General features: G+C 40.6%; 1 protein-coding gene across 1 annotated transcript; it reads left to right on the top strand.

The window, feature by feature from the left end:
- The first annotated feature begins 3,492 nt into the window (after positions 1–3,492).
- NANS (N-acetylneuraminate synthase) lies at positions 3,493–11,776 on the top strand. The gene is made up of 6 exons (XM_038125018.1): positions 3,493–3,657; positions 4,980–5,195; positions 8,251–8,350; positions 8,599–8,753; positions 9,740–10,006; positions 11,107–11,776. Exons 1-6 carry the CDS (start codon positions 3,526–3,528, stop codon positions 11,314–11,316), a joined length of 1,080 nt encoding a protein of 359 aa, XP_037980946.1. The 5' UTR covers positions 3,493–3,525; the 3' UTR covers positions 11,317–11,776.
- Positions 11,777–11,850: the final 74 nt, after the last annotated feature.

Below are 11,850 nucleotides of genomic sequence, written 5' to 3'. Positions count from 1 at the left end.
CTCAAATAAAGAAAATCTGCAGAAATCAAATTCTTGCTGTCACCACAAGGAGATGTACTGCCTGTCATCTATGGCCTGGATGACCCAATAAAAAAAAATTATACTGTCATTGCTAGTAAGAAAACTAATGCTAGCATTGCAAGGCCACAAGAACTGGTGGGCTGTTAGGTTTGTTATTAGTTTGATTGAATTTACTCAGTGCAAGCTGAAATTGGGTACCAGGTGTCTTTTGTTATGATGTAGAGTTTAAGTGTGGGATAATACCAGAGACCTTGAAAATATGTGCACAGGCTAAAAACGGAGGCCAAGAGACTATAAACATCTCACTGGCAGTCAGCTTCTGGTTCTTGAGAACCATTGTAATCCTAAAGTGCTGAGAACACTTCTTTAGACATAACAAGGAGGATGAGGAAGCAATGAAAAAACAAGTGCATGTAGTTTATGCACTGTTTATGAATAAGACAAATAGATTATGTGGCCATAGGAAGTTAACATCCCCAGAATTGCAGAGTATATCATCCAAGGAAAGGAGACCAGAGAATTAAAATTCACTGACAAAGTCAAGCTTTTTTGAAATGTACTGTATCTTGATATTGAAAGGAATTGCTGCTGTCAAATGGTTGTCATCACTGGATTATAATGGAATTTTCTTCCAAAAAACTATATCAAAGCTGCAAGCACATCATCTGTTTCAAGGACCAAGGCTCTTCAATTATCTTTTATCATGCCAATCAAGTTTTAGGGCTGTATAGAAGTCCGTGTCTGAGTACATAAACTACATGCACTTGTGGTCTCAATTCCTGAATAAAGCATTACTATAATTCCCAAATAAAGCACTACTGCATGTAAATTCAGTTTGCCTAGTGTGATAACTATCAGTGTGACAACCATCACACTGACAAGCCATGAAATGGTCAAGCAATTGCACTAAGCAATCATTGTAATCATTTCCAGCTGGAAGTATTCCATTGTATTCTCTGTGTCCTTCTCATTATTGTCTGCAAATACATCCATCAAATCCTCAGTGTGAGATGGCTCTCCTACTGAAATAAAAGACAAACCTGCAATAGAACCAGGGTTTTAGACATCACACAGGAGCACAGTTTCGCAGAATACAATGTTGGAATTATTGTAGCCAGACCTTCATTAGGAAGTGTTAGGGAGTGTAAAACTGCCTGCGTTGGAGTAGTTCACAGTTTCTGTACTATTATTATTTATTTCTTACTTTAGTGCTTTACAGTAGAAATATTTATATATGTGTGTATATATATATATATATATAAATATATATATATAACTGCGTGTCATCTTATGTTCCATTCTACTGGTTTAATACCGAATAATTAAAAGCACAAAATCTTCTGTCATTTTTAGGCTATAATACGCAAAATGTTATGTCATTGTAAAATTATTCCAAGAGTTAATTACTTGTGTTTTGAAGGCATTTTTTTTCCTGCTTCTTTACCTGATGACTGAACAAGGAACTTGCCCCAGGAAAGAAGGGTGTGTCTGCTCTGCCGAGCTGGTAGTAAATGTTTATGCAGGAAGAACCTAGAGCCCCTAAGGAGCTACAAGAACAAACTGGGCTTTTGGCCTCAAGCCATGTAGTTTAGTTGGAGAAATGTCTCATAGGGTAGGTGGTATATTACAGTGTAAACTAAAATTCAGTGAAACGTAGCACATTAGAGGCTTGCTTCAGATACTACAATTAAGAAACAAGACTTAAGGAGCTGCTTTTTCAATCAGCGAACTTTTGGGGTAAACTTCATTATAATTATTCTCAGTGTTTGTATGCATGCAGTGTTAAGATTACATTCACAAATTGTTTTGCATAGCCAATATTGAGTGTCAAGTGTTTTCATAAACCCTTAATTTTTAGTATCCTGAAGTTCAGCAAAACACGGTATGGCTTTCAACTCTATATATTTCCTGAAAGTATACTGTTTTAGCTCATACTAAAAGTACCATGGGGTACATCAGTAATACCTGCAGTATAGTTTCAACCTTCTATTTTTTTCTCTGGAAAGCTTTCATTAAAACATTAATTATGTATTACCCATTGCATAAATGCAACCTTTTTTATAGGGACTGTATTTTACTCAGATCTCTTTCTGTAACAGTCATTCAGCACCCCTAAAAAGGCTTCGCCTGCATTTGTATCCACCTGTGACTGTAGTCAATTGACTGTAGTAATTGACCAGTAGAAATGGTTAGTATGAGTTCTGTTGTCAGGAAACTTTCTCGTCTATGAGACAGCCTCAGGCAACCGACCTGTTTCTAGAGAACTGGCTGGTTTTATATAGATACAAACATTTTATATGGTCTGCAATTCTTGGTCACAAAAAGAGAAAAAAATCTGTATTTATACAGTGTTCTCACCATGATTTACAAAAGTCAATCCTTTGTAAAAGACAATATCCTTTTCAAGAGCCACTGGCATATTGCAGTATATCACTTATCAAGGCCATTTCTGATTTTAAATTGAGGCAATTTCTTGGGCTGTCTCTCGTGTAGTACTACACAGCTTAGAGCCTGCTGGTTGTGTTCAATCAGTCACTGCAGTCTGTCAGAAGGATGCAGTTCTCCTTGGGGAACAGTCAACACTGGCAAAAAGAATTACTGTACTCTAAGTGTGGTACTAACATTGTGTGTCAATAAGACTCAACTCCACTTCATATCACTGACCAAAATAAAACAAACCAGATCAAACAAACAAACAAAAAAACACCAGACATGTACCATAAAATCGTAACAATTGAAATTACTGATTTTCAGTTCCATTAAAAACCTCACAGATAGGCCCAGAATGTCACAAAATGTAGCTGCACGTCAGTCAGAGAAGGATTTTGGAATAAAAAAATCTCAGAAGTGGCTTCAGCCATTGCTTCCGGTTTTACCACTTATTTCCATGTATCATGGAAAGTTTTGTCTGAACCAAGTCTCTACAACTCCTGAAAGGAGGGTGTAGTGAGGTGGAGGTCGGTGTCTCCTGCCGGGCCTGCAGTTAAGAGGCCAAGCGGAAATGGCCTTAAGGTGAGACGGGACGTTCACATTAGCTATTAGAAAAAAAAATGCCACTGTCAGGGTGGTCAGGCACTGGAATAGGTTTCCCTGGAGGTGGTGGAGTCACCATCCCTGGAAGATTTTTAGGGTCTCTTGGGTGGAGCACCCAGCTGATGTGTTTCCAGGGAAACCGCTGCCGTGGCGGCGGCGCCCGTATCCCTGCGGGCATGGCTCCGCGGCGGGTGCACGACGGGAAGCGCTTAGGGCGCGGCGCCGCGGCGCTCCCTGCCGGCCAGGAGGTGACCCTGGAGAAGGGAAGCCGCGCCCGCCGGCGGCGCCGCTTGCTGCGGCCGGGAAGAGGCGCGGCCGGACCGGGAATGGCGGCGCCGATTGGTGCTGCCGGGAAGAGGCGCGGCGGGGCCGGGAGCGGCGGCGCCAATTGGTGCAGCCGGGAAGAGGCGCGGCGGGGCCGGGAGCGGCGGCGCAGTCGCGGGCGGGTCGTGGGGTTGCCGTCATCTCGCCATGGCTCGCGAATTCGAGCTGTGCCCCGGGCGGCGTGTCGGCGGCGACCAGCCCTGCTTCATCATCGCCGAGATCGGGCAGAACCACCAGGGCGACCTGGACATCGCCAAGCGCATGATCCGCATGGTCAAGGTGCGTGCGGGGGGAGGCGGATGAACGAGAGCGCCGGGGAGCGGCCTGGGTTTATTCCGAACACAGATTGTCTGCAGGGAGACCCTTGCATTTGACTTTGATGAAGGGTCTGGAGGCTGAGGGAGGTGTGGTTGTTCAGCCTGGAGAAAAGGAGGCTCAGGGGTGACATCATCACTCTCTACAACTTCCTGAGAGGATCTTGTGGCCAGCTGAGGGTCCGCCTCTTCTACCGGGCAGCTGGTGATGACAGGATGAGAGGACGTGGCCTCAAACTGTGCCACAGAGGTTAAGGCTGGACATCAGGAAGAATTTCTTCACAGAAGGGCCGAACAGACATCGGAATGGGCTGCCCAGGGAGGTGGTGGAGTCGCTGTCCGTGGAGGTGTTTAAGGAAAGACTGGACGTGGCACTTGGTGCCGTGGTCTGTTTGACAAGGTGGTGTTCAGTCACCTCAAGGACTCGATGATCTCAGAGATCTTTTCCAGCTAATCCATTCTGTTATCTTTTGTCATGGCTGCAGCTCCACAGCTGGGGCATGAGCTTACAGGGAATTTAGGAAGTATCAGGCAGCTGCTGAACCATCTCTAATGTTCCTCCAGTTTGACTTGGTTGACATCAGGGCTTTATTGCAGTAAAGCTTGTGTCATCCAGTAAGACAGCCAAACTGCTTTCAAATTTGATGTTATATCCATTAGATAGGAAGCCACACATCATCACAGCTCGGGGTATGGTGTATTCAGTTATGTGACTGGGGTGAAAGTAGTGACCAGTCTAAAGAGGAGTTGTCTTAACTGTGTGACTTCAAATGCATTATTATTCCTGGTGGTGTTCAAGAGTGTCTCGTGGTGGTGATGTGATCTAGGGACAACTGTGGTGATGCTGGGTGGATGGTTGGACTGGATGATCTTAAAAGTTTCTTCCAGCCTTTATGATGCTATGAATTTCAGATTCATACTCCTTGTTCCACAGAATCCTGTGTATTTTTTAATGCAACATTATTGGTGACAACTAATCTGGGAAAAGCACCACAGAAGTCAACTCTTTGAATAAGCAACATGCTTAGCTAAGTAATTTTGTAGGTTTAATATGATTTCTCTGAACTGCTGCTCTACTAAGTGTATTGAGACTCTGAAATAAAAGGGTTCATATGTGTGTAGATCCACAGTCATTCTGTGTTCATTACCATTTCTGTGATTGCTGTGATGATAATGTGAAACTTCCACAACACATGAGCACGTCAGTTACTCACTCCTTGCATTCAGAGTCAGGTGAGTGCACGTTCACTTGCACTTCCACTCAGTGTGCACCAGCTTGTTTTGCAGGACTGCGGAGCAGATTGTGCTAAGTTCCAGAAGAGTGAGCTGGAGTACAAATTCAACAAGAAAGCCTTAGAAAGGCCCTACACCTCTAAACACTCCTGGGGAAAGACTTATGGGGAACACAAGCGCCACTTGGAGTTCAGTCATGACCAATATAGAGAGCTAAAGAAGTATGCAGAGGAGATTGGCATTTTCTTCACAGCTTCTGGCATGGATGAGGTATGTAAGCCATTCTGGGATGACAAGGGGGTCTGGCTGTTGTGTCTATTGGGTATTACTAAGTGTGATAGTTCTTACAGTAAAAGAATATAAAGACAATCAATTTCTTAACTGAGAGACCTAGACTGTGCCTCTATAATGGTTGGCTGCATATTTTGGAAGATTTGCCACATGTGTTGAGATACTTATACACAGTAAGTAATATTAGGGACAAGGCTTCATTTTGACCTTCATAAACAATGGAGGCTTTGAGAGTTGTAGATCAAGATGGCCATCAACTGCTCTCCAGTGTTGTCTGGTATGTTGGTTTCAAGCATATCAAACTTCCTTCTGTATTTAAAACAGATTCCATTCTTGATCCCCATTATTTCCCTCTTTTTTTCCTCCCTCCTTGTTGTTTACAGACCCTTGTGGTGTTTCTAAGCAGCAGAAGTGTTTATGCCCCTATTTTACTAATCTCATGGAGGGGCTCAGCACTTTGTCCTGTTATTGCTGAATCATTTACTGATTTTTGCCAGTGGGCTCTTGAACAGTCAGTCGGTCACCAGCTTCACAACTCCATGAAACTCTTGCTGCTGTTCCCCCTTAAAACATGTATGCTTGTAGCTGTTGCATGTCACTTGCCTCAGAATAATGGTAGTGACAGTTAACAAATGCAACATACAGTTCATATATGTAAGCTGTAAAGGTTAGGTAACACTTGAACTTCAGTGTAGACAAGAGAATACAGATTTATTTCTATTTGTGGCCTAGAAAATACAGAGAACCAAATGGAAAGAGACCATCCCAGAAGTAAGCTAGCCACTCTTGCATATGGCTAGCAGAGCAGCGTCCCTGGCTTTCTGGAAGTAGACATATCCAGGATAGGGCAAGGATGTGATTTACTTAATGTTTTAAGGCAATCTATTCAGTGTCTCACTCTTGCAATCAAAGACAATTCCTGATATATCAGTGTTATTTCTTATAATTTGTTCTCCCTCTTCATCTGACAATAGACAAATATGTTTTGTGTATATGGCAATAACTCAGTGTCCCAGAATCAGATATAGATCTGTGAGAAGAGGGTGTGGTGATGTTTCTTGTATTGCTATCTTCACATCTAGAAGACCTGCTGCACTCCTTTAAGAAAGGAGTAAATGAACCCAGGATTCTTGGACTTCTGTATCTGGGATCTTAAAAGACCCACGTGCCTTTGGAGAGGAAAAAACTCCCACATTCCCTCTTTTATGTTAAAACTCTGGTTTCTAAAGGCTGTAGTGCAACACAGAACACCTTTTATAGGCAGCACCTAAGATCACTTTCTGCTGCTGGGATCCCTCTTTTTCTCTGCTGTGCTCCTATGTATGTGGCTTTATCAGCTAATTAACAGAAGTGATACATGTTTGTGTCTTCTTTTTGAGCAGTGTTTACATTACACAGCTCCTAGTATTTCTGGTGGCATTTCTCCAAGACAGGGGTTTGGAACTTAAAATATTGCATAAATTGACATAAAAACTCTTCAAGAATACATTAACTTCTGAGAGTTTTTATACATTAATTTCTGTAAATTTAACATGATCTCTGGAAGTCCAGTTACGTCAAAGAGGTTAAATTGTGTGTTTAACAATATGAAGAAATTATTTAAGTGATGTGTAAAATAAATAAAAAAGCCTATGAATAACCTCTTTATCTATTCTGTTCTGGTGTGTGCTCAAGACAAAGCAGGATCTCATTGAACCACTCCCTTTAATGTCATTCCTGTTATTTGAAATTACTTCCTGGTTCTTGAATCTCTTAAAGAAGAGCTGCTGATTTTCAAGAGCCATTTACCTAATGAAGAGTGGCCTTAGATGCAAGGTCTACCTGTCACATTTAATTTTTTGTCATCTCCTGTGATAAGATCTGTGCCTTTTTAATATAGAATACTCGTTGTCTTTATGCATAATGCATCTGAATAAACTACATTAAATAGTGAATACAGAGACGTTATATATTGCAGATACAAGAAATTTAATCTCCATCATACTGATAGCAGAAAAATTAGACCAAACAAGATGTGATTATATTCGCTGACATTAGCATTCTTTCTCTGGCATTAAGTAAATGTAACTGCAATAAAGAAAGAGCTGGAGAAATTAAAAGTGTTTGTGGGTGGTTGACAGGGGGCAAAGGTAACTATTTCATTATTTTCCCCACCTCTTGCCTGTGATAGATTTGGAATTTAAATTTTCTTCCAATAAAGTACTAATTTTTAAAAGGCAACTTACTGATGTAATACCCATTTTCAGGAAGCCTCTAATAATTCTTGAACTGTCTTCAATATAGCACTCATATTTTTAGACAAAGGCAGAGTATAATTAGCATTTAAATAAACAGTTTTATAGTCTTTGCTTTGCCATATTTTATTGTCTACTATCTTTCCTAAAAGCAAGCTAATTTTGGATTTCCCTTTTTGGGCACTTTCGGGTTTTTTTCCTGGTGCTTTTTTAATATGCTCATACAGGTTTTCAGTGTGATGAATCTGTTCTACTACCTGTAGTTTTAAACACTCTGTGCCTTAATATTTCTGACCTGCAGGACACGTGTGGCAGGAAAACTCTGTGCATGCTTGTATCACATTTCTTCTTCAACAGGCAGACTTCCATCTGCAGATAGTTGCTCTCTCTGATTGTGTTTAAAAAAGAGAGAAAAAAGCAAGAATGTTGTGATACACAGGTTCATCTTCAAGCTGAGATGGAGCTCACGTGTACTAAGCAGCAGACTGTACAGTTGGTGAGACCAGAGACTGCCTTGAGACAGTGATCCCAGTCAAAACTTTGCACTAAAATAGAAGTATGAAAGAAGGCATCATAATTATACTCCACCTGGAGGGAAATCAGAAACTAATATTGTCAAGATAGCAAATGTTACTTCAGGAGCAGTGTTTTTTGTGTATAATACTCTGTATAATACCAACCTGTTTACTTAAGCTTTGGGTTTGCTGTGTTAAACAGTTGTTTATTTCCAAGCACAGTAGTTCTCTATTCCTTGATCCAACTGAAATAGAGTGTTAAAACATGATTTCTTTTCCTTGTAGATGGCTGTGGAATTTCTGCATGAACTGGATGTTCCATTTTTCAAAGTAGGATCAGGAGATACAAATAATTTTCCATATTTGGAAAAGACTGCAAAGAAAGGTTAGCATTTTCTTTGAGCCATCTTGGTGAACATCACAATTTCTCAGTAGCTCAGTTATTACATTTTTCCTCCAGTTGATTTTAGGGAAAATTTTGAAGTTTTGTTAAATTTCAGACTTTGAAAAAAATTTTACCAATAATTCTTTTCTAGTTTTACTGAATTAATTTACTTTAAAGAATTTGATTTAATCTTGGGTAGCTTTCTTGTAGACCTAGGACAAAACCTATGCATATTTTCTAATGGCTAGGTCGCCCAATGGTGATTTCCAGTGGGATGCAGTCGATGAACACAATGCATCAGGTTTATCAGATTGTGAAGCCCATAAATCCAAACTTCTGCTTCCTGCAGTGCACCAGCGCATACCCGCTTCAGCCAGAGGACGTCAATCTCCGTGTTATATCGGTCAGTGAGTAACCCAGAGCATGCTGTGGGTAGGGTAACAGAGAAGGGCTGTGTCCTTTTGCTGAGATGCACTTCCAGGTCTTAAGGTGTGCTGGAATTGCTTCTGAGAAGTTACAAGATGTGTCACGTTCTTCTAATTCACACTGAAGTAAAAAGATCCACCGGGTCCTTTTTCATCTTTGAGGAATATAATAAAGGATATTGCTGGAGTATTCGCAGTTCAACAGAGGAAAACATGACATGGTTAACAGGTTAACACTGTGGTTTATAGTGCTAAGAAAAATCATGTAGACTCCTATCATTAAGAAGGTGCATGAAGTGAGAATGTCATTCTAAATAGGGAGCTAGACCAGAAACTTTGTTAAAAAAGTTTCATGTGGCTATCAGAGCCATGAGGAAAATTGATTCGACCCTACTGTAGTTTCCTTCATTTGAAATGTTACTTGGATATGCCAAATAGTGATGTAAGAAAGTTTTCCCAAACTGGCCAGTGTTCAAGCACTACCTTAGATCTATGCACAGATAGGATATTATTTTTAATAGAATGACACATGGCTGCACTTAAGTGCCTTTAGGATTTGTTGACTGTTCTCTATGTGTGGATTAAAAGGTTGCTTCAGATTTTAAATACAATGTTGAAGAAATCTGTTTTGGATACAGATTAAGTTTAACCAATCCACTGGGTTCTTGGATAAAAATAGGATGCTATTACTGTTACTTATGCTGATACAGGCTTTGAAGACCTTGAATAGTAGAACTGAATTAAAAGGAGAAATATAAGTTGTAGAAGAGAACATACTTCCTTTTTCTTGTCCGTACTGATAACATCAGTCAAATTTGGAATGTGGTGATTGGTAATGCAGTGTGACTTGCTGAATTTAAAAGGTATGGCACAGTATTTGTCGACTGCAGTTATCACTGTTAAATTTGCTTTGTTTTTGAAACTGCTGCCTTGGTAATTCAGACCAACTCTGTCGTGATTCAAGGCATATCAGTCAGCTTTTCCTGATATCCCCATTGGCTATTCGGGGCATGAAACTGGCATAGCCATTTCAGTGGCAGCTGTTGCTATGGGTGCTAAAGTACTGGAACGCCACGTGACTCTTGACAAAACATGGAAAGGAAGTGACCACCAAGCATCTCTGGAGCCAAATGAACTGGCAGAGTTAGTGAAAGCCATCCGTACTGTGGAAAAAGCAATGGGTTCTCCAATCAAACAGCTTCTGCCCTGTGAAATGGCTTGCAATGAAAAGGTAACTTTTGATTTTGATTTGTGTAAACCTGCAACTAATTTAGACCTAAGCTGATAACTCTGTATTCAGAAAAAATAGCTTGCAAATTGTTTATTGCAGTAGCGTTTCTGTCTCTGCACTTACAAAATTTCCCATTGCATAATGTTGGCAGTTTTGATTATAATAGGATTCTATGTTTATAATCCAGTGGTTAACTAAGATGAGTAACAGCATGGAATCATTTAGGTTGGAAAAGACCTATGAGGTCATTTAGTCCAACCTAACACCGCCAAGTCCAACCACTAATGTATGTTCCTAAGTGCCATGTCTACACATTTTAAATAACTCCAGGGATCATGTCTCATGACATGCCTCATGTCATGTGCTTCCATGTTGTAGACTGTTTGAGTGCTTGATGACCCTTTTAGAGAATAAATTTTTCCTAAGATCCAGTCTAACCCTCCCCTGGCACAGCTTGAGGCCATTTCCTCTTGTTCTGTCACTTGCCACCTGGGAGGAGAGACCACTCCTCACCTTAACTACAGCCTCCTTTCATGGAGTTGTAGACAGTGATTAAGGTCCCCTCTGATCTTCCTTTTCTCCAGGATAAACAACCCCCAGCTCCCTCAGCCTTTTCTCAAAGGACTTGTGCTCCAGACCTTTCACCAGCTTCGTGGCCCTTCTCTGGATTCACTCCAGCACTTCAATGTCCTTCTTGTAGTCAGGGGCACAGAACTGGACATGGGATTTGAGGTGTGGCCTCACCAGTGCCAGGTTACTTGGCAATAGTAATAGAAATAATATCTCTTATCATTTTATATGAGCTGTTTTTACACTAAGCTAAAATACCTGTTACTCTAATCAGATTCCCTCCATTGTGATTTTGAAAAATTCCAGTGAGTCACTGTCCAGTTTCAGAAAACATCTGCATGTTCCTGGCAGCCTATTTAGAATGAGAGTAACCATGCTAAATTAATCTTCATTTGGAATAAGTAGTGGAGAAGGCAATTCTACACAACCTGTTCTAAAATAACTGCAGAACTTTTTTTATCCTTTTATGTTATACTAAGCTAGCAGTGTATTTAACTTCAACATTGTTTTTTTTTTCCCCCTACCTGTAGCTGGGAAAGTCGGTAGTGGCAAAAGTGGCAATTCCTGATGGTGCAGTATTGACACTTGACATGCTGACGGTGAAGGTGGGAGAGCCGAAGGGATTTCCCCCAGAATGCATCTTTGATCTGGTGGGCCAGAAAGTTAAAAGAAATATTGAAGAAGATGAAACCATCACTGAGCAAGTAGTGGAAAATCATGTAAAAAAAGTGAAATGCTAAACCAAAGCACTTCATTCCATACATTTCTCAATGTACTACCATGCAATGTGTTTGAGAATAGCAGCATGGTAGAGTAGAAGAAAGGGGTGTAATTATGAGGGTGCAAACAGGTTAGAATTTTCAGGTTCTTGTTAGCAGGAAGTTTCAGAAGCAAGGGGATATAAATTATGAAGATTTTATTAGAAACTGTATAGCATTTTGCCTAGGAAATGCCATGATCTTCTCTTCTCCATTTCACTTAATCTAGTTTAATTTGGAGTTCTGCCAAATAAAAGACCACAGTCTGCTGCTTTCCAGCTTCCCTTTTCTGTTAAGAATACAGTAAATTATGAGAATTTTGTCTACACTTTGAATTGTTCTAGCCCTATATCTTTTGATACTCTTTTCTGCCATTTGCCTCACCCCTCTGATAGCAGGACTCTGCTTGGAGTTGAATAAAGGAAAGTTTACACTGAACAGAAAACTACAAAGGCAACCTGGATGGATTTGTTTTTTAAGATGAAAATCTTAAAAGTGTCATGATAAAGCAGTGGG

Source organism: Motacilla alba, chromosome Z, assembly GCF_015832195.1.
Source record: "Motacilla alba alba isolate MOTALB_02 chromosome Z, Motacilla_alba_V1.0_pri, whole genome shotgun sequence".
Classification (NCBI taxonomy): Eukaryota; Metazoa; Chordata; class Aves; order Passeriformes; family Motacillidae; genus Motacilla; species Motacilla alba.
Note: the sequence above shows the minus strand (reverse complement) of the source record. Positions and strands in the feature narration are given on the sequence as shown.